The 23,997-nt window shown below is 43.2% G+C and overlaps 1 protein-coding gene and 1 long non-coding RNA gene across 2 annotated transcripts; both read left to right on the top strand.

Moving 5' to 3' along the window:
* Positions 1-1,231: 1,231 nt before the first annotated feature.
* On the top strand, positions 1,232-21,845 carry LOC138796549 (major centromere autoantigen B-like). The gene is made up of 14 exons (XM_069976157.1): positions 1,232-1,350; positions 8,617-8,638; positions 8,734-8,752; positions 8,883-8,924; positions 9,492-9,527; positions 16,618-16,656; positions 17,846-17,896; positions 18,064-18,105; positions 18,385-18,423; positions 19,031-19,072; positions 19,633-19,668; positions 20,384-20,422; positions 21,353-21,403; positions 21,794-21,845. The coding sequence occupies exons 1-14, from the start codon at positions 1,267-1,269 to the stop codon at positions 21,843-21,845; spliced, it is 594 nt and encodes a 197-aa protein (XP_069832258.1). The 5' UTR covers positions 1,232-1,266.
* Positions 21,846-22,641: 796 nt separating this feature from the next.
* On the top strand, positions 22,642-23,791 carry LOC138796802 (uncharacterized). The gene is made up of 4 exons (XR_011363825.1): positions 22,642-22,693; positions 22,952-22,984; positions 23,262-23,309; positions 23,429-23,791. It is a non-coding gene; the product is annotated as an uncharacterized lncRNA (long non-coding RNA).
* Positions 23,792-23,997: the final 206 nt, after the last annotated feature.

Below are 23,997 nucleotides of genomic sequence, written 5' to 3'. Positions count from 1 at the left end.
GCCCAGACTTAATAATGGATTCCGTCTATCAGACAGCTTCCACTACTAAGTCTGTAAAGTAATGAAAGAAAACACAACACACTTAGAAAAATATTTTAATCAAATAAAAACACCCCCACACCCCTCGTAGACCATTTTATTCAACAGTAAAGTCCGCTGGTCATCAAAGTAGTCCAAACGAATCCGACGTAATCCTCTGCATGCCGGTATCTGAACTAGAAAGGGAGAAGATAATGCTCATTACCTAGGAGGCAAACCAGGGCCAATGAGACTATTTAGAGACAATTCTGAGACCATTTAGAGACAATTCTTAACCAAACAAATCTGCACCACAGAAAATAGACCAGGCTTATCCCTGATAGTAAATTGCACTTTAAATAGAACAGTCTATTCTTGCCAAAGCAGAAATAGACCACATCTAGAAAAATCCCCTGTTGATAAATTTCCCCCAATGTCTACTTTAACCATATACATTATGGCCCCTATACCCAGATACAGTGGCCCCTGAAGCCAGAAACAATGCCCTATGTAGCTAGAGAGGCTCTCTGTAGCCATATACAATAACAATAGTAGTTAGATATGCCCCCTGTAACCAGATGCAATGCCCCATATTGTCACTGGCTGAAGTGTATTGAGTGTAGGAGACTGGACTTCTCTATACACATATGTGTTATAATGGCCGCCTATGGCAAACTGTGCACAAAAGTCAAGATGAACCTGAACACTAAACCCCAAAAGAGACCTGAACCCTACACAGGCAGAGCAGGCGGGAAAGTAGCGGCAGATATGTAATAATAATCACTTATTACCCTTATATAAAACTATTAATAAAATAGTAATTATATGGGAAAAACTATTCTTATAGGAAGGGACTGGAACCTTTTATCAAATAAATTTTTTTGTTTTTTTGAGCAACATTAATCAAATATCAGTATAAATCATAATAAAATACTACAGCCGAGCGCATAGACCAAGATTTTATTCACACTAATTCCTGCCAATGGCAGACTGTTCATTGTATGGTTAGTACAAGTGTTTGTTTCAAGATGTTTAAATAAAGATTATTGAAAATCATGATGTAATTTGTTTACAAACCGGACCCTTCAGAGCTTTATTAGGAGTTGGACTGTAAGTACACACATCCATTGGCTCCTGGTATTTTTTTGTTATTTTCTATTTTTAATCAGTTTTCTCCATGTAATCTTTAATTCTCTCACACACATAGGCGATTTGTGCGAGATTGGTGACAGAAGGAGTTTTGGAGACATGGAGGAAGAGCTGACCATCATCTACAGCGAGGAGGACCAGTTCGTGGAGGATATGGACTTTCCCGTTGTCTACGAGGAACATGTGAGTGAGAATTCCCCATCCAGTATAGCAGGGTATAGCAGATAGGATACACTGTGGGGTGCTTGTATAGGGATGGGGTTGTGTACATAGTGGGGTGTCCTGTCCAGGAGTATCTGTACCTGTAGATACTCCTCTCTGATCACATGACCACATAGGTGCCCCCCCCCCATAGGAGACAGTGGTGATGGGAGGAGATGTGTAGAATGGGGAGCTATAAATACCTTACACCCTGTTACTTATTCCCCATGTTCAGCCATTTCAAACTGCCATTTTGCCATGTTCCATGCAGGGGGCGGGGCTTAGTTGGCCATGATAACTGCTGGGTGGTGGCTGTGGTCTATGGCCGGGCTCATGCACTGTGTGTTATGTGATCTCCAGCACCTCTGCGGACATAGGAAGGAATATACTCCTATAAAGTAGAGAGGGAAATCACATAGCACACATAAGCCATGGGCCTGGCCTAAGACTTTATCCAGATGTGCAGTAATATGTGACAATGCTATCACTGGATCAGGATCTACTGTGTGATCTGTCAGGTTGAATAAAAATAATTATAATATATATGGTACAGTATGGGATTTGTAGTTCTGCAACCTGAAGCTCTCCTGGTTGCATAACTACAAGCCCCATCCTCATGGTGTGGTGACAACACTTTACGGGAGAAAAACAAACAAAAAGAAAAAGTCTGAAGAGAAAATGCTCAGCACATCCGAAGATCATATACAAGATATACTTTATTAAACATAGGTAAAAACACACAGAAAAGAAAGAACACCCATCATGTAATGTCACCAGGGCATAATGGGAGTTATACACAGCTGCTCCTGTGTTATTTTGTTGTGCAACTTGCTATGTGTACTGGCGCACTGGAGTGTTGTTGTGTTTCCCTGCTGCTTCTCTAAATAAAGAATTTAATAGCTGGAGAGTCACAGAGGGGGTGGCAGGGAAGCCTGCAGTGATATCCCCCTCCCCCATTACACAGCCACTGAGATGCTGACATACAAGAGGGGTGCCGCTGGACATTGTCCCTCTACGGGCTCTACAGGAAGACAGGGAAGCCTGGAGTGTAATCCCCCATCATACAGCACCACTGACAGCGTCGCTCGGTTTTGTCAAGGGGGAGGTGCCTTAAGGATGAACGGGGCCACCGCTGCTCTTGCACAATGTCCTGGGGATGGCCTATGGGGGGGGCACAACGACTGCTGTACATTGTCCTGGCTATACGGCCAGATGGGGAAGCCTGTAGTGGAATCCTCCTACCACCCCTCGCACAGCAGCACCTCCTCCGCATTGTAATGGGGGGGAGGATTCCACAACAGGCTTCCCTGTCTGCTTGTAGAGCCGGGACATTGTCGAGCACAGCTATGGACCCCCGCAGTGCACAGCAGCCCGGCCATCCTCCATAGCGGCCAACAGACACAGCGCTGTGAGGAACTGTGCCAGGTCACTCTCCGTCTGTGAGACAGCATGGAGCTCCAGATTTGCCGCAAATGGAGGAGAGCACTGGAGGAGAGCGCGCTGTAACAAACCCGGCATGGTACAACTATTTATTGATATGTAATTACAAAATGACCATGTCAGCAGGGTTCTGTGTATTGTCTGCTGGATACCTTCTAAGAAAACATTAAAATTTTTGCATGATGACTGGTGTACTCCTTTAAATAAAAATAAATTAATATATATATATATATATATATATATATATATATATATATATATATATATATATATATATATATATTAGAATGCACTCTGATTTATTATTAGGTGTAACATACATTTACTGGCAAATAGCTGCTATACTGTAGACCCCAAACTGTAAGAGCAACGCCTGCCTCAATGTCAAGCGGCGTTGACATGTCAATTCTTGGAGCGGAGGAGAGAGGAAGCATGTGAGCCCTCTCATAGAGTCTCTGTTTAACACTGAGGCTTCTGTCACAGATCTTTGCTGCCCCGGTCTTGCAGGCCAGATGTGGCTCTTTTGATGGCCGCATCTGGCTCGCAGCTGGCTGCGACTGCCACTCCGCCTCACCTACTGCCTGCCCGGACGTGCTCCTCCAATCCAATAGTAGGTGAGGCGGAGTGGCAGTCGCAGCCAGCTGCGAGCCAGATGCGGCCATCAAAAGAGCCACATCTGGCCTGCAAGACCGGGGCAGCAAAGATCTGTGACAGAAGCCTCAGTGGCCCCACGCTCCCTATCATTTACTCCCAACTGGTTCCATCCACCAGGAATAGTCGGGGGAGATTGTTACGGCAGCTTGTAGCCGGCGCCAAAACAAAGACAGTTGTAAAAAAAACACACACAAAAAATGGCCCAAAAAGGCCAGTCACATGCCCTGGGTGTAGCATATGGCTCCACCCACATTAGGACATTTTTGCCCTGACAGGTCCCTGAGCGAGCAGGGGTAGTTTGGTGCACCTGACATGGGGCCTATTAGGTACAAAGCTGCTCCCTACTATCTCCATCCTCCTACCCTGCACATTCAGGATGAGCAGACCACCATTCATCTACAAGCAGTATACATATGGGGACTGGTCTATGCAGCAATACTGGAGTTTTTGTTTTTCGGATACTTTGGGGAAATCCAGCCTAAATGTAGCACATCCTGCTTTGTCTTTAAGGGAACATTCACATGTACTGTGTTTGCTGCAGATTTTATACTGTGAATTTTATGTTGCAGATTTATGATGTGTAGATTAGGGAAATAAATGATTGAGTGCATAGAAAATGCAATTGTATAACTCTGCAAATGGCCGTCAGCAAAGACCCAGGCTTCCCTTGTATTCTCTCTGTATCACCTGTGTCTGCAGCTCTGTACCTGGCCAGATTCTGTACCTGACAGATTCTCCTGAGCTGAGCTGTGATTGGTTGCTGTGGGCCGGCGACACCAGTTTCAGTGTTAAGCTATGCGCACACAATGTATTTTTTATGACAAGAACGGCCGTTCTTGTGATAAAATAATGCCATGCATTGAACTCTATGCGAACAGCATCTTTTATTCACACGCTGTATTGAACAATGGCGGTTGTTAGCTACAGCCCCACAAACAATTGACTTGTCCATTATTTACGGCCGCTGGTGCAGGAACAACGGCCGTTGTTCAGACTGTGCACACATTGTACTGTATGGCCATTTTGACGGCTGTACATTGAACAGATGTCTATGGTTAATTGGATTACAGGCACACCCAAATCTGCCCGCAATCCAAATAGAAATAAAACAGTGGCCGTTGTTTTACACTGCCAACAACGACCGATGTTTTAATAATAATAATAATAACAATTTTTGTTTTATAATAATTTTTGTTTATATAGCGCCAACAGAATCCGCACCACTTTACAATTCTGGGGTACATACATAGACAAAAAATAGACATTAAAGAGAGGTACATATAATTATCCATACATGAGGAGTGAGGTCCCTGCTCGCATGCATGAGCTTACACACTATCAGGAGGGGGTGCGAGACAGAATGGCAGAGGGGCAAAGTGCATCATTGTTCTTATGGTCCGGCCATCATTATAAATAAGGCAGTGCAGGTAAGGGTGGGTGAACCTGTCACCAGCCAATGCATGCACAGGTCTAAGTGCTTAGATGCTTGGTGTGTGTGTGTATGTATGTATGTATGTATGTATGCGTGGTGGTAGGTGTGTGTGTGTGGGGGGGGGGGGGTGGGGGGGGAGAGGTTGAGGGTAGCAGTGAAAATTAGGGAACCTGGTAAGCCTGTTTGAACAGATGTGTTTTGAGGGCACGTTTGAAGCTTTTGGGTATTGGAGGTGAGTCTGACAGTCTTGGGTAATGCATTCCATAGAACTGGTGCAGCTCGGGTGAAGTCCTGGAGACGGAAGTGAGAGGTGCGGATTAAGGTGGATGTTAGTCTTAAGTCATTAGAGGAGCGTAAGGCACGGGTAGGGCAGTAGACAGAGATGAGGGAGGAGATATAGGGAGGTGTAGCACTGTGGAGAGCCTTGTGGGTGAGCAGGAGGACTTTGTATTGTATCCTGTGTTTAATAGGGAGCCAATGTAGTGACTGGCACAGGGAGGAGGCATCTGTATAGCGGCTGGACAGGGAGATGAGCCTGGTCGCTGTATTGAGAATGGACTGGAGAGAGGAGAGTTTAGAGGAAGGAAGGCCGATTAGTAAGGAATTGCAGTAGTCAAGACGGGAATGAATCAGAGCGACAATGAGAGTTTTAGCAGATTCGACAGTAAGGAAGGGACGGATTTTAGAGATGTTTTTTAGATGCAGATTACAGGAACGTGAAAGAGATTTAATATGAGGAGTGAAGGACAGATCTGACATAACCCCAAGGCAGCGGGCTTGTTGTGTAGGGGTTATGGTTGCACCACAGACAGAGATGGAGATGTCAGGTGGAGGGTGTTTAGCAGAGGGAGGGAAGACAAGAAGCTCAGTCTTAGCAAGGTTTAGTTTTAAGAATAGGGAGGACATAGCGTTGGAGACGGCAGACAGACAGTTACTGGTGTTCTGTAGAAGTGCGGGGGTGATATCACGGGAGGAGGTATATAGCTGGGTATCATCAGCATAGAGATGGTACTGAAAACCAAACTTACTGATGATTTGTCCGATGGGTAAAGTGTAAAGTGAGAAAAGGAGAGGGCCCAGGACTGATCCCTGAGGAACCCCGACTGTAAGGGGGAGGGAAGATGAGGTGGAGCCAGACAGTGATACACTAAAGGAGCGGTCAGAGAGATAGGAGGAAAACCAGGAAAGAGCAGAGTCTTTGAGGCCGACAGAGCGGAGCGTGGAGAGGAGGAGCTGGTGGTCTACAGTGTCAAAAGCTGCAGATAGGTCCAGGAGAATGAGCAGGGAATGGTCACCTTTAGATTTGGCGGTGAGGAGATCATTAGAGACTTTAGTAAGGGCAGTTTCTGTAGAGTGGTGAGGACGGAAACCGGACTGAAGGGGGTCAAGGAGAGAGTTGTCAGAGAGGTAACGGGTTAGGCAGGAATAGACCAGACGTTCCAACAGTTTGGAGATAAAAGGAAGATTAGAGACAGGTCGATAGTTGGCTGCACAGGAGCGGTCTTGAGAGGTTTTTTTCAGTAATGGAGTGATGGTGGAGTGTTTGAAAGCCGAGGGGAAGATGCCAGAGGAGAGGGAGAGGTTGAAGACTTTAGTAAGGTAGGTAGTGACAACAGGGGAGAGAGACTGGACAAGGTGTGAGGGAATAGGGTCACTAGGGCAGGTGGTGGGGCGAGAGGAGGCTAGGAGTCTGGAGACTTCCTCCTCTGTCACTGGCTCAAAGGCTGAGAGGGATGAGGAGGAACAGTGAGAAGGAATAGGATTAATATTACCTGGGGAATGGGAGATGATCTCCTGGCGGATTGTGTTTATTTTGTCCTTGAAGTAGTTGGCTAAGCCTTCAGCACAGAGGTTAGTGATGGGTGTCTGAACTTTGGGTTTAAGGAGAGAGTTGAGGGTATCAAAGAGGCGTTTTGGGTTATGGGAAAGAGAAGAGATCAGAGTGGTAAAGTAGGATTGCTTAGCTGAGTGAAGAGCTGAGTAGTAGCTTCTAAGCATAGACTTATAATGTAGGAGGTTGGCTGTTGTCTTGGATTTCCTCCACAGACGTTCAGCACACCTAGAACACCGTCTAAGAAAACGAGTTCTGCATGTGTTCCAGGGTTGTGGCCGTCTGTGTCGGGCTGTTTGGGGTATAGGGGGTGCAAGTTTGTCCAGAGTGGTTTTGAGGGTGTCGTGGTATTGTTTGGCAGCAAGATTAGGACAGGAGAGGGAAGTGGTGGGGGGCAATGATGACTGTACGGTATCTAGCAGTTGTTGGGTGTCTATAGCACGTAAGTTCCTATGTGTGAGTGAGTGAGTGAGTGTTTTGACTATGTGTGAACGTTGCCTTACACAGTTTGATAAATTTGGGCCATAGCTGCTCCCATCCATAAACAGCGCCACTATTGTCCCCGGTTTTTCTGTGGTATTGCAGCACATTTTCTAGTGAAGTGAATAAAACTGAGTTGTAATACCACATAACACCTGAGGATAAGCATGGCGCCGTTCTTGAAATAAATCATAAATAAATAAATAAATACATACATTTATAATTCAGGATAACTCACATAACCTCCTATATCTAAGATAAAAGCTTACACTGATTTGTTAGTTTATTGTCCGCATTTTTCAAACATAAGTGACAATTATAATTGTAAATTATACCACAAATAGGGTGTGCAGTATATAGGAGAGTTTTCTATGCAACAGAGTGACACAATATGACGGTATATTACCCCAATGTGTACTGGATGGAATTCTAATAAAATTATCCACAGACACTGATTACTCATCTACCTTCATTATATTCATCTGCGGCGCTGGTTTGGGGAATTTGTACTTTTTATTGATATTCCGTCACCATTTTGATGGCCGCCATATTGGATCAAGGGCAAATTTTCCAATGGGAAGGTGGTCATGTGGCATATATAAAAACAAAGAATTTTCTCAGAAATGGATTGCCTCAATCAGGTTTGCAATATCTCTCTTGTTCAGATATCTCATTTCCCAAACAGACACCCAGCTAGAAAAGAGTGGGGTCCTACTAGCCAGAGCTCCGATTCTGCAGATTATTGCTCCTTGTAATAAAGACAACGATCGACTGATTGGTTATTTTTGGTCCTGACCTACAAACATTGGCCGCCGACTGCGCATCACTACGTGTAATAACGATGCACGGCCGATGGCTGATGACTGTATAAAGAAAATAATAAAGTATATACATACCTCTGCCCGCTCCCCGATGCTTCTGCCCGCTCCCCGATATTTTCCTGGCTTCTGCCCGCTGTCCGCAGCTGCCGGTGCAACTTCACAGACCGTCTCTGGAGTTCCACCGGCGCCTAAGGACAGCGGGCAGAAGCAATGAAGATACTAGGGAGCAGTATGCAGTATGGATCCCGCTGTCTGCCCTCTCTGTGGAAAAGGTAGAGACAGCCCCAGGACCACATGGAAAAACATAGATATCATCCACATGGTCCTCGGGCTGCCCCCCACCTTCTCCACAGAGCGGACTGACAGCGGGATTACAAATCTGACCATTCTGCTTCATAGCCCACTAAATCAGCCCCCCGTCTGTTTTTGGAAGAAATGACTGTGTGTCTAATCCTGGATGAGCACTGTAATAGTGCCCCCACCTACACCCTATCCCATCCAAGCACATAGGTCAGATGGACACAGAAGGAGGTCTCATGCTCAGCAATATACCAATGTCCTCTGCTTACTCTCTCTATTTCCTATTTCAGGCTGGACTGGATGACGACGAGGGTGAGTTTTGTCTATAATATCTCTATGTATCTATGTATCTCTACAATGTATAAAGCAGTTCTCTAAACTAATGGTTTTCTATTTTTTTTCTTTAGATGAAGAATCGGATTTCGGGTGAGTAAATCTAAACTGAAGATGTAAAACTTGTGTGACCCTATAATTCCTCCCCTATAGACCCCGATCATCACTGATGTCTCTAATGTGTCTTAGGTTTTCACTATTTTCTCTATTCTATCACTAACAGGAGCGACATTGACGACATCGAGGAGGATTCGGACGATTGGGAGTAAGTATCTCATAGTATCGTCTTAAACAACAAGCCTATAAAAATTACAGGTGTTAGGAGCTTTTTGTGTTGTTTTTTTAAGGGGTAATTCAGCAAAAACAAAATTCTTTCAAATCAACTAGTGACAGAAAGTGCCAGAGATATGTAATTTACTTCTATAAAAAGAAAATCTCCAACACTTATCAGCTGCTGTATGTCCTGCATGAAGTGGTGTATTCTTTCCAGTCTGACACAGTTGCTCTATGCTGCCATCTAAGTCTGGGACAGGAACTGCACTGTAGCAAATCCCCATAGAAAACCTTTCCTGCTTTCCAGACTGGAAAGAATACCACTTCCTGCAGGACATTCAGCAGCTGATAAGTAATGGAGGACTTGGGATTTTTTAATGAAAGTAAATTACAAATCTCTAAATCTTTTGCACTTTTCTGGCACCAGCTGGTTTGAAAGAAAAAACGTTTGGCTGAACTATCCTATCTACTCCCTTCTTATTGGTGAAGTTCTGCCAGAAAACTGATGTCTCTAATGTGTGTTTGGTTCTCACCATCTTCTCTATTCTATCACCAACAGCAGCGACGACATCGATGAGCGTCTGGAGGATTTGGAGTAAGTATCTCACAGTAAAATACTATAGTAATAAAATCAGTCACAGACATGTTTGCAGGGGGATCACATATTTAAAACAAACCTATGAAAAACAGCATTTGGAGCTTTCTTTTTTTAAAGGGGTAATTCAGCAAAAAAACTCAACTCTTCCAGTACTTATCAGCTGCTGCATGTCCTGCAGGAAGTGGTGTATTCTTTCCAGTCTGTGCTCTCTGATGCCACCTCTGTCCATGTCATGAACTGCCCAGATTAGCAGCAAATCCCAATACTAAACCACATCAAGAATACACCACATCATGCATAACATACAGCAGCTGATAAGTAATGGAAGACTTAAGATTTTTTTCATAGATTACAAATCTCTGACATTTTCTGGCACCATTTGATTTAATAGAATTTTTCTTTTTTGTTTTAATGTTACATTACTTGCATTGTTTTCTAGCAAACCTTGCAGCATTTTGTTTGAATAAGTGTTTTTCTTGGTCTGATTTTTATGGTGTTTTCCCCCATAGCAGAGCATGTGATTCATTGGTTTCCCTTTGAGGCTGGGTTTACACATGGCAGTTTTTTTGGAAAGCTGCCATTGCAGTTTTTAAGCCAAAACCAGAAGTGGATTCAAAGTAATGGGTACAATAAAGGAAGCGCTTATATATCTCCTACCTGCCAGATTTCCTAAAAAAACTGTCTTGTGTGAAACCAACCTCAATCTCATGAACTGTAAAGTAAAAAACAAACCCTTTTTTTTCCTTTACAACGAATATCATTGCATATCAACAATCAAAAATAAATATACAGGAGTATAGGAGTTGGGAAGTAGAGGAGGGGAGGGTGATCATAGTTGAACCAGCGATATGCAATATACCTACTTAACTGGGCCAATCTCTCTCTATCACTTTATTAGTCATTTAGCAGGGCTGTCCTCCTCTCGTCGCTCTATTTTTCTTCCCTGCTTATGGTCAGAACTATTTTTTTCTTTTCGAGTTTTTTTTTTTTCTTCTATACTCTCTGGGCACCCGAGAACCCACGGGAGAAATCCGGGGGTGGGGAGGGGCACAATTTGGTTTTGGGTAGATGAACACTAAAATAGTGGTGTGGAATATAAGGGGGTTAAACGACAAGGTTAAAAGACATGCGGTCTATGGGGTAGTTAGAAACTATTTACCTAGTATTATATGTTTGACAGAAACACATCTCACTAAATCCACAATTTCTTTTTTAAATGGGCCCTGGTGGTCTTCGCAATATCACTCTACTTATTCAGAATATTCAAGGGGGATTTCAGTGTTAGTTCATAGATTGATTAGTTGGGAATTATATGATTGTATTGTAGATAAAGAGGGGAGGTTATAATATTTAAGTGTAGGGTGGGGGGCTTAGTTTGTGTTTTGATATTTTTGTATGTGCCACCACCATTCTCTACTGTGGTTTTGAATGAGGTGTTAGGGGCTCTCCATAAATGGGAGGAATTACCTACTATGATCTTGGGAGACATGAATTGTGTCATGGACGAGAGGGTTGACAGATTAAGGTCAAAAAAAGATCAAAAATATCCCGAGTGTTACTCCTCTGAACAGAATATGCACGGAATTAGGGTTCAGAGACATATGGAGAGAGCGGAACCCTGGGGTGTCGGCCTTCTCGTGCTTTAACAAAACATGTCAGACTAGTTCCCGTATACATATGGCATTAGTGAATGATCTTTTTGTGCGTTATGTTGGGGATATAAAATATAAGACGAGAGCAGTGTCGGACCATTCTCCACTGTGTGTGGAGATACATACGGGAGAGGAGAGGCGGGAGTTGGAAGATCAACGCTCACTGGTTCAGTCTGCTAAACAGGGATAGGGAGATTAGAGATGAACTAGAAGAGATGCTGGGGGAGAACTAGGGGTCTGCACCAGATAGTATAGTTTGGGACACGTTGAAAGCGTTCCTTAGAGGAATTTTAAAAAAGAGTATTGAAGTGAAGAAGAGGGAATTTAGGAAGGAAGAGAAGGAGCTGGAGGATAGACTAGTGGTAGCAGAGAAACACTACTATGAAAACCTTTGTGAGGATAGTAAGAGGGTGTGGATGCAGGCCCAGGAGGATTATAACAACATGTTAGGGTTAAGGCTAAAAATAAAATTTTCTTTCAGGGGTAGGAAAGGTATCTAAATAGTGGGAAACCTAATAAATGTATAATGTCCATAAAGCTAATCAAGCTCCAAAGAAACAGATATCCGTTATAAGGGATAGTGAAGGGAGACTAATAAGCTCTCAAAAGGGAATTAGAGAGGTTTTTGAGAATTACTACAAAAGGCTGTACAAATCAGAGAAGAGGGTAGGAGAGGAGGAATTGGAGAACTATTTCAATCTAGTGAAATTCCCAGTCTTGTTAGAAGATCAAAGAATGGAGTTAGGGGCCCCACTGACAGTAGCTGAATTTGAAATAGCATTAAAAGAAGTGAAGGGTAATACCACCCCGGGGGTGGATGGCCTCCCATTTGAAGCCTACAGGAGATATGGAGCGGTGATGATACCGGCCTTGTGCAGGGTAATGGAGGGGGCTTTGGAGATAGGCCATCTACCAAACTCCATGAAGGAAGCAGGGACCATTTTGATCCCTAAGGAGGGGAAAGATCTGCAATCTGCGGGATCTTATAGACCCATCGCATTATTGAACGTCGACATTAAATTATACGCAAAGGTTCTAGCTAATCGCTTTAAAAAAGTGATCTCGATGCTTATGCATGAGGATCAGGGGGGTTTTATCCCGGGAAGGTCAATTATGAAAAATATTGGTGGAGTTTTTCACAATGTTGAGGGGGCTGGGGAGGGGGGTGCCCACTCCATCCTGTCATTGGACGCTGAGAAGGCCTTTGACAGGGTGGAGTGGGGATTCCTTTGGAAGGTAATGGAAAGATTTGGGTTGGGGATGGAATTTGTGAAGAAAGTGCAGCTTTTGTATAGTGAAGTGAGATCTCATGTTGTAGTGAATGGAGTTGGTTCCGAGAGCTTCAGTCTGGAAAGAGGTACACGACAGGGATGTCCCCTGTCCCCCCTGCTATATGTTTTGGCTCTCGAACCATTGGCAATACTGGTTAGAGAGGACAAGAAGATTCAGGGCTTCGGGGTGAAGGGGGGAAACGATAAAATCAGCCTTTTTGCCGATGATACACTTTTATTTATTGGTAACCCCGAGTATACAGTGAAATATGTAATGGATCTAATAGAAAGATATGAAGCTTTCTCTGGATTAGAAATCAATTGGGACAAGTCCATATTGCTTCCGCTCTCGGATAGTGTAGTTAGCGGCCTGGATCATGGAGGATGTGAGCAAATGAGAGTGTTAAAATCAGGAGAGAGCTTCAAATATTTGGGAGTAGAAGTTATGAGGGACATTAATGATTTCCACGAAAAAAAATACTTTTAAAGTCCTGAGAGAGATAGATAAGAAGGTGGATATATGGGTAAACCTGATAAGGTTCAAAGCGGACAGAGTAATGCTGGTCAGTACAATAATCTTGCCAAAATTATTATATATCTTTTGTGCTACACCCATTTGGGTAGATGATAGTACCTTTAAAAGGGTGGAGTCAGTCTTGAATAAGTTAATATGGGGAAGAAAACGAGTGAGGCTGAGGCAATCGGTTCTATGTTTACCAAAAGGCAAGGGTGGAGTTGGTCTCCCGGACATGAGATCATACTTCCTGGCGTCTCAGCTGTACCACCTGTGGAATAGAGATAACGTTGAGCTATACAAATCCCTGGAAAATAAATTGAGAGATTCCTACGGTGGTATGGTTTAGGTCCTGGAGATGCCCTAAAGGGGGAGGATTGGGAAGGCTTCCCATCAGTTGGTATGTTGATTAAGATATGGGAGAGGTGCAAGAAATGGTGCAATGTACGTAACTTTATTGAATTTACTTCCCTTTGGAAGAATTCCAGAATGGAGGAATGGAGGAAATCTATAAATTAGGGACCTTGGTAAATCTCAAAGGAGCGGGCATAGTGAGGGTATGTGATGCCTTTAGAGATGGGAACCTAAGGTCCTGGCAGTCCTTGAAGGAGGAATATGGGCTGGAGGGGAAAGAGTGGTATGAGTATGTACAGCTGAGGCACGCCTTCATTTGCTCTAAAGATAAAAGTCTTTTCCTAGTCAACCCTGCACCTGATATACTAACAAAAATACATAAGGGGCAGCCACCAAAAAAAGGGTTGTCTAGAATGTACAGAAAGTTGAGGGAAGAAGTATATGAGGTGAATGAATTAGGGTGTAGGGGAAGGTAGGAAAAGGAAATTGGGATTCTTTCGGATAGAGCATGGGAGAGGATCCTAAGTAATACCAAGGGTGTCTTGGTAAATCAAAACCATCAATTGGTACAGTTACATATTTTGCACCGTCTTTACTATTCCCCACACTTCCTGAAGAAAATAGGTAGAAGAAGAGAAGCGGACTGCCCAAGGCGTGGGGAAATAGTGAAGGATTGGTTACATATCTTTTGGTTATGTCCAGCCTTAAATGAATTTTGGAAAGCGGTATTAGAGGAGGTAGAAAAAGAGCTCGAGTTGGAAATAGTGCCTTATCCTTCCCTGATTATTTTGTGTGATGATACCCACTTGGTAGGTGTTGGTAGTACGAAGAAAAGGACCTTAACCCCTAGACGACTCAGGACGTAGAGTTACGTCATGGAAGTCTGTCTCCAGACGACCCTGGACGTAACTCTACGTCCTGGGTGTTTCTCCCGCTATGAAGCGCGCTCCGGAGCGGAGCGCACTTCATAGGAGGTGGGGGCCGGCTGCAGTGAGCAGCCGGGACCTCACCGGTAATGACACGCTGCAGCGATCGCGCTGCCGCGTGTCATTAACCCCTTAAACGCTGCGATCTCGGCGTTTAAGTGTAAGTGACAGGGGGAGTCCCTTGTCACTTACCGATCGGGACCCCCGCAGTGTGACTGCGGGGGTCCCGATCGTTGAAACGGACCGCCGGAGGTCTCTCACCTGCCTCCGTGCGGTCCGATCGGCGATCTGCTACACTAAGCCTGCACAGGCAGGCTCAATGAGCAGATCGCCGATAACACTGATCAATGCTATGTCTATGGCATAGCAATGATCAGTGTAGAAATCAAACTAGTGTATGTAAAAGTCCCCAAAGGGACTTCAAATGTGTAAAAAAAAAAAAGTTCAAAACACTATTACACTACCCCAAAACCCCTCACCCAATAAAAGTTGAAATAACCCCCCCTATCCTATTATATAAATAAAACATATAAAAATAAATAAATAGATAAACATATAATATTCCGTAGCGTGCGTAATTGTCCGATCTATTAAAATATAACAAGCATCATTGTGATCGGTGAACGGCGTACACGAAAAGAGGGAAAAAAAGTGCGCAGATTACCGATTTTATGTTACATTATATATTAAAAAAAATCAATAAAAAGTGATCAAAACATCCGATCTTCACAAATATGGTATTAATAAAAACTATAGATCATGGCGGAAAAAATGACACCCCATACAGTCCCGTAGGTGAAAAAATAAAACTGTTAAAAGTGTCACAATAGGCCCATTTTATTAATATTTAATTGCCAAAAAAAAGGATTTCATAAAAAAAAATATATATAACATTAGAGAATCTGTGTAACCTGCATATGGTTGTGTTCGGGCTGACCTATAGAGTAATAGTATCATGTTACTTTTACCATATAGTGTATTACATAGACACAGGAACCCCCCAAACGTTACCATATTGCATTCTTATTTACGATTTCGCCGCACTGCGGCGGCCCTTTTCGGCGCATGCGCAGTGCGCGGCGGACGCCGCAGTGCGCCTGAGCACTATGTCTGCGCCTCGCTGCTGGCTGTGAGGAGGGTTTCACAGCCGCAGCGAGGCCTCCGGAGAGTCCCACACAACAAGGGACGGTGCGGCCGGTGTAATCGGGGGGCTGTGCGACCTCACGCACAGCCCGGCTGTGGGTGACCCGGCGGTCACCTTCTGCGCCTGCGCGCCACATGACGCTCCCGCACGCGGAAGATGGCAGGAGATGTGGACGGGCACGTCAAGGAGGCCTCAAAACGGAGCCCAAGGGGGCGGGGTCAACGGCGCTGTAATGGGCGGGGCTATGTGGCGCTTCAGGGACCAAGCCCCGCCCAGTGGCGCTAGAAGATACTCGGCAAAGGTAAAATTTCAGGCAAAGCCACCTCTTGAAAAAGAAAAACAATTACAGGTATGCAGAGAGCTATAGGCGGGTTACACACACCTATAAAGATTGAAAAATGATTATTGGGGGTGACAGTGTCACTTTAAGTGCCTAACTCCTTTGTTAATCCAAAATTGTCAATCTCCTATCTTTGTAAATTCGTGAAATTTTGTATTCCCCCAGATTGGCGTAAACTCTAAACTGTTTTTAATCTTACATAGGCGTTTGACCACTTTCCATGTTCTAGTGTACAATTTAACATAAGAAAAGAAACCTAAATTATCCCCCTTCAACTGCTCTCCTTCTAAACTTTCCAAGATATTTCCATTTGGGGCAGCTTCTTGGAGGATATATCTGACTGTAGGGGAGAGGACGCCCCGCATCAAGTCCTGTAACTTCATTGCTAGAAAATATAGCCGAAAGTCTGGCATGCTCAGCCCACCTTCCCCCTCTCTCTGTACCAATAGCTGATATTTAATCCCCACTTTTCTCCTCCCCCATATCAGACTATTAATAAGAGCAAGTAGCCTTCTAAACCACCGATCTAGGATCCAGATTGGAGCCTCAACCTCAATCACATGAACTGTAAAGTAAAAAACTAAAACCTTAACAAAACACACAACACATATGTAAAGAATAGACGCCATACCTAGAGCACACACCAAGGTCCCAAAGTGACAAAAAACACCAAGTAGACAAAATCATTGATTGTGGTGACTTTCACATCTCATCCCAAATAGCCAGTACAGCGCATTTATAGTCCCATCATCTGGTCTAATAAATCTGGGCCAGTGGATTTCCAATATATATGTTTCTATAAAACCTCCCCCAACATGCAGCACTTGGAGGACAGACTAATATCCCCTTCATAATATGCAATTATTTTTTTATTATTATGTAATAGGTGGAAGATGGCCGTGATGGACGCCCCGTGGATTTTCAGGTAATTACACTACATTAAAACAGCAGAAAAAAATTAAAAAAATCATTTTTACAATAGCTTTCGCCCCCGCTCACACACATCTCTGCCCATGCCATAGACTCCATTCTATGGTCGGGTGGATTCCGCCGTCCACCCAAAGAATTGACTTGTCAATTCTTCAGGCGGATGGCGGAATCTGACTGACCATAAAACGGAGTCTATGGCAAGGGTGGAGATGCGTTTCAGCGCGAGTGGCCTAATCCGAGGCGGGTTACTAGCGAGGATTTGAAGAGGAAAGGTTTCTGCATGAAATTCATCTATTCAGCTCTGGCAGAATAGGAGCAGAATTCAAGCGGAATTGACTTCATTTACTTCTATAGGATTCCCCTGGAGGAATAGGCCCAAAAAATTGACATATCAATTCTTTGTTGGAAGGCGGATCCGTGGCAGAAAATTCTGCTTGAAAATTCTGCTGTGTGAATAACAGAGCGGAAATCCCATTGAACACAATAGAACATTGCTCTATTCATATTTTATGGAAAGAATTTCAAGCGGATATTTAGGGTGTGTTCACATTATGGAATCCGCGCGGATAACCTGCCATGGATTCCCCTGCTCACATCTCCTCCTGTTCCATTGACTCCATTCTTTGGTCTGGGGATTCCGCCATCTGCACAAAGAATTGACATGTCCGCCCGATTAAAGATGGAGTCGATGGGACAGGTGGAGAGGCACACGGGTGCGAGCAGGGGCAAGCGGCAGAATACACTGGGGATTATCTGTGCAGATTCTGAAGTGTGAACACACCCTAAGGGTACAAACCCACACACCGTATACGCAGCAGATACGCAACAAATACGCAGCAGATTTGATGGTTTGATTTGATGCTGTGTTCAGTTATTTAGATCTAATCTGCTGCGTATTTGTTGCGTATTTGCTGCGTATTTGCTGCGTATCGCAGCATTAAATACGCTGCGTATACGGGGTGTGGGTTTATACCCTTAGAGCGCATTCTGCTTCAAATTCCTGGCCTATTCCTCAATGTGCACATCCCCTTAAGGGGAAAACTGGCAGTGATGACAAGGGGTTAGTAAATATCCTGATGGATTTTATGTTCTTATTGAGAGGTCACAATAAATAACATTTTCTGAAAGTTTCAAATGGGACCAAGTAACAATCATCCTAACCAACCCGATGTTCTCTGTTACAGAGACGACAAGTACCCGCTCTACAGTTGGGTCCCGAGCCTGGAGACCATCGTGTAAGTATGAAGAAGCAGCAGAGATATAATCATCCATCTACATGATATCACAATATGATTCCATTTATATCTGTGTTCCCCACCAAAAACTCACATATGTATATTCACATATCCCCAAAACTATGGGGCAAATTTAACACACGATTTGGTTTCTGATCTATATACAGGGAGACTGACGAAGAAGAGGACGAGGCAGTGGACATCCCCTGGTGAGGGCTCAAACCTTATAGTATTGTGAATACATGTTTATTTTTTAACCATCCTGTATAGAGAGAGGAGCGTGGGGAGGACAGGATAGGGGGCGCTCTAGTTAGACATAGAATCCTATTTTCTATCTATTTTAACTGCATCTTCCCCTATAGACTCCGATCATCGTGAAGATGTCTCTAAATATCATTATTGTCTCTTATTAATGACGTTCTGCCAGAAAACTGTTGTCTCTAATGTGTGTCTGGTTTTCACTATCTTCTCTATTCTATCACTTACAGGAGCGAGGACGACACCGAGGAGGATTCGGAGGATTGGGAGTAAGTATCTCATAGTCTCGTCTTAAACAACAAGCCTATGAAAATTACAGTGTTAGGAGTTTTTTTTAAAGGGGTAATTCAGCAAAAAAAATTCTTTCAAATTAGCTGTAGCCAGAAAGTGCCAAAGATTTGTAATTCAATTCTATTAAAAATTTTCCAGTACTTCTCAGCAGCTGTAGGTTCTGCAGGAAATGGTGTATTCTTTCCAGTCTGTTGCTCTCTGACATCTAAGTCTAGGAAAGGAACTGCCCAGAGCGGTAGCAAATCCCCATAGAAAACCTCTCTACTTTCCACAATAGAAAGACTACCACTTCCTGCAGGACATACAGCAACTGAGAAGTAATGGAGGTAATGGAAGTAAATTACAAATCTCTGGCATTTTCTGGCACCAGCTGGTTTGAAAGAAAAACTTTTTTGCTGAACTACCCCTTTAATTTTACATTAGTTGTATTTTTTCTAGCAAAATTTGTTGCATTTTATTTAAATGTAAAAATAAAAATGTAAAACTTGTGTGACCCTATAATTCCTCCCCTATAGACACCGATCATCACTGATGTCGCTAATGTGTGTTAGGTTTTCACTATCTTCTCTATTCTATCACTAACAGGAGCGACATGGACGACATCGCGGAGGATTCGGACGATTGGGAGTAAGTATCTAAGTCTCGTCTTAAACAACAAGCCTTTGAAAATCACAGTGTTAGAAGATTTTATATTTTTATTTTTTTAAAGGGGTAATTCAGCAACAAAGATTCTTTCAAATCAACTGGTGCCAGATATTTGTAATTTACTTCTATTAAAAAATAATATCCAATACTTATCAGCTGCTGTATGTCCTGCAATAATGGGTGTATTCTTTCCAGTCTGACACAGTTGCTCTCTGCTGTCACTTCTGTCTGGGACAAGAACTGCCCAGAACAACAGCAAATCCCCATAGAAAATCTTTCCTGCTGTCCAGACTGGAAAGAATACCACTTCCTGCAGAACATTCAGCAGCTGATAAGTAATGGAGGACTTGGGATTTTTTAATGGAAGTAAATTACAAATCTCTAAACCTCTGGCATTTTTCTGCCACCAGCTGGTTTGAATGAAAAAACTGTTTGCTGAACAATCCTTTCTACTCCCTTCTTATTGGTGAAGTTCTGCCAGAAAACTGATGTCTCTAATGTGTGTTTGGTTCTCACCATCTTCTCTATTCTATCACCAACAGCAGCGACGACATCGATGAGCGTCTGGAGGATTTGGAGTAAGTATCTCACAGTAAAATACTATAGTAATAAAATCAGTTACAGACATGTCCGCAGGGGGATCACGTATCAAACAACAAACCTATGAAAATTAGTGTTTGGAGCTTTCTTTTTCTAAAGTTGTAATTCAGCAAAATTCATTGATCTGCCCAGAGCAGCAGCAAATCCCCTTAAAAAACTTCTGCTCTCCAGAATGGTAACAATACACCACATCATGCAGGACATACAGCAGCTGATAAGTAATGAAGGACTTGAGATTTTTTATTTATTACTAATCTCTGGCATTTTCTGGCACCAGTTGATTTGAAAGAATAGGATTGGAGCTAGTAAAACAGCGGCACCTTACAGGTTAAGCCACACCTTTAAGGTACTTACAGGTACACAGTAGGGATCTGGTGCCGAACAACATCCCCTTGGGTATTTAAAAAAATGTCCTTTGGTTTAATAAAAAAAAGTAAGAAGACTTTTTTTTTAAGGTGAACTCACATATTGTACTTTATACATAGTTTTTTTGCATAGATTTTGTGCAAAATTATATTCCATCCCAAATACCTAGTACAGCGCATTTACAGTCAGATCATCTGGTCTAATAAATCTGGGCCAGTGGATTTCCAATGTACATGTTTCTATAAAACCTCCCCCAACATGCAGCACTTGGAGGACAGACTAATATCCCCTTTATAATATGCAATTATTTTTTTTATTATGTAATAGGTGGAAGATGGCTGTGATGGACGCCCCGTGGATATTCAGGTAATTACACTAAACAAAAACAGCAAAAAAATAAAATAAATAATTTTTCAATTGTTTTCGCCCCTGCTCACACACATCTCTGCCCATGCCATAGACTCCATTCTATGGTCGGGCGGATTCCGACGTCCACCCAAAGAATTGACTTGACAATTCTTCGGGCGGATGTCGGAATATGACCGAACATAGAACAGAGTCTATGGCACGGGTGGAGATGTGTTCCAGCGCAAGTGGCCTAATCCGAGGCGGGTTACTAGCGAGGATTTGAAGAGGAAAGTTTTCTGCTTGAAATTCATCTATTCAGCTCTGGCTGAATAGGAGCAGAATTCAAGCGGAATTCAAGCAGAAATTAATTCCCCTGCCGGAATCGGCCTAAAAAATTGACAAGTCAATTCTTTTTCAGAAGGCGGATCCGCAGCAGAAAATTCTGCTTGAAAATTCTGCTGTGTGAACAACAGAGCGGAAATCCCATTGAACACAATGGAACATTGCTCTATTCATATTTTATGGGAAGAATTTCAAGCGGAAATTTAGGGTGCATTCACATTATGGAATCCGCACGGATAACCTGCCACGGATTAAACTCTTTGGGCAGATGGCGGAATCCGCCCGACAATAGAATGGAGTCTATGGGACAGGTGTAGAGGCACACGGATGCGAGCAGGGGCAAGCGGCGGAATCCACTGGAGATAATCCGTGCAGATTCTGAAGTGTGAACACACTCTAAGAGCGGATCCCGCTTCCAATTCCTGGCCTATTCCTCAATGTGCACATCCCCTTAAGGGGAAAACTGGCAGTGATGAAAAGGGGTTAGTAAATATCCTGATGGATTTTATGTTCTTATTGAGAGGTCACAATAAATAACATTTTCTGAAAGTTTCAAATGGGACCAAGTAACAATCATCCTAACCAACCCGATGTTCTCTGTTACAGAGACGACAAGTACCCACTGCACGGTTGGATCCCGAGCCTGGAGACCATCGTGTAAGTATGAAGAAGCAGCAGAGATATAATCATCCATCTACATGATATAGATTGATTATATGAGTCCATTTATATCTGTGTTCCCCGCCCAAAACTTACAAAGTTATATACCCATATCCCCAAAAACTATGGGGAAGATTTATATATGTGCACCCCTGAGCACATTGAGAAAGAGGCACAAGAAGCTGTGGCCTCCATCTGCTACTAATTTATCATGGTTTATGCCGAAAAACAGGGAAAAACCAGGGCAGAAACCTACACCTGCTGCGGAGCACTTGTAGATTTCTGCAGCTGCCTTGTGGTAGGTACAGGTCCTGCTGGATTTACACTGGTCCTAATAAATGTCTATATATATTTATACACACAAGCTGGTTTATGTTCTATATATAGTGAGACTGACGAAGAGGAGGAGGCGGACGAGGCAGCGGACAATTCCAGGTGAGGACTCAAAGCTTATTGCATTGTGAATACATATTTATTTTTTTTACCATCCTGTATAGAGTGAGGAGCGGCAGGAAGACAGGATGTGTATATATATATATATATATATATATATATATATATATATATATATATATATACACAAGCTGGTGTATGTTCTCTACACAGTGAAATCGACGACGACGAGGAAGATGGCGCGGCTGCGGACATCCCCAGGTGAGGACTCAAAGCTTATAGTATTGTGCACACACATTTATTTTTTTTTTTTACTATACTGTATAGAGAGAGGAGCAGCAGAAAGACAGGATGTATATATATATATATATATATATATATATATATATATATATACATATACAAGCTGGTTTATGTTCTCTATACAGTGAAATCGACGTCGACGAGGAAGAGGACGAGGCTGCAGACCCCCCCAGGTGAGGGCTCAAAGCTTATAGTATTGTGGATACACGTTTATTTTTTTCCCATCCTGTATAGAGAGAGGAGCAGTGGGAAGGCCGGATAGGGAGCGCTCTAGTTAGACATAGAATCATATTTTTCTATTTATTTTAACAGCATTTATTTACATTACAAACTGCTGACACTGGGACTTAGTTGTTAAGGTCCCACTACACTTTATACTTTCGCTGGCTGTACCTGCAATATACAGTACTATATGGTTATTGTATAGAGCAGTGTACAGCTCACTACATTACTATTGCAATCACTTTCTTTACAATAAACTCTATAATCTGTAATATAACAATACATTTATATATGAGATGGTTTACATTCTATACACAGAGAAGAAGAGGAGGACGACGAGGACCAAGGGACGACCATGGAGACCCCCAGGTAATGAAACAAAACTTATAACATTGTGAATGCAAGGAATTGTTATTTACAATCCTGTATATAGAGAGAGGACGGGGGGGCGCTCTATTTAGAGGTGGGATCTAATTTCTATTGTGGGTAATAGTGAATAGTATATTACTGCAGGTGTGAGTAGAGCTGGTAAAAGAGCATTGTTTCTATATAATGTGCTCAGAAATTCGGGTTTCCTTACACTAACCATTGATTTCCCTCCATTTCTTGGTCATTTCTCCTCGGCAGAAGCAGCAGCAGAAGGAGATCCATCTTATCCAGGTAAATATAAGGGATGATACACTTACATGATAACACACCTTTATTGCTGCACTGTATATTCTCATTTCATCACTATATATTATATTATCAGTCACATATAATAACCACGAAAGGCCTCATGTACATAATACAGACATACAAGTGACATGGTGCCGCCTGTATCTCACCCACTAGGATAGCACTGAGTCCCCTCTCTCCAGTGTAATGTCTATTCCCCATCACTGCTGACGGGTCTGATCTCAGGAAAGTCATGCTGGTTTTTCTCCTTCCCTTATAGACTGCGGGCGCTGTTCTGCTGCTGCTGCACCACCAAGGAGGAGTAAAGGTGAGTACCCAAAATCCCATCACACCTCAGATTACTTTTATCCTGACTGTATATTTATATGGAGCCTATATATGTAACCTGTCATTATTAACACATTGCTTGTTATATATCCTATCTAGGTAACACCGCGCCGCCAGAGTGAGGAGAAGACACCCGACCATCTGGAGCTGTCTGGAGGAGGAGGTGTCCGGAACATCAAGTGGTAAATGGGACGCCAATAACATCCGGAGGACACATTTACCACACATGGGGGAGGAGGAGCCCCCCTTTTACCATCAGAGATAGGAGGAATAGACACTCACAACACCTAGAGGGGTCTGGAGGAGGTGCCCTTAAAGGGGTTATCTAGGTTACTAAAAACGCATTTCCTTCCTCGCCGGCGTCTCACTTCTGGTTAGGTCTCCTCTCACACCATCATCTTCTTATCTGGCAAAACGGAGGCGGCCTGAGACAGTGGGCCAGGTACTTTGTTGTGATTGTCGCATGCGGGTGAAACCAGTGGAGGCCAATGTACAAACAATGTTGGCGATGTCATCACAACATTGTGCGTACATTGACCACTGCTGGCGGCGAGTTTCACCCACATGGGGTGATCACACCATAGTACCTGATCTACTGTCTCAGACCTTTGCCAGGTCAGAAGATGTTGGGATGAGATGAGTCCGAACTGGAAGTGAGATGCTGGTAA

Source organism: Dendropsophus ebraccatus, chromosome 7 (assembly GCF_027789765.1).
Source record: "Dendropsophus ebraccatus isolate aDenEbr1 chromosome 7, aDenEbr1.pat, whole genome shotgun sequence".
Taxonomy (NCBI): domain Eukaryota; kingdom Metazoa; phylum Chordata; class Amphibia; order Anura; family Hylidae; genus Dendropsophus; species Dendropsophus ebraccatus.
This window is presented reverse-complemented; position numbering and strand designations above follow the sequence as displayed.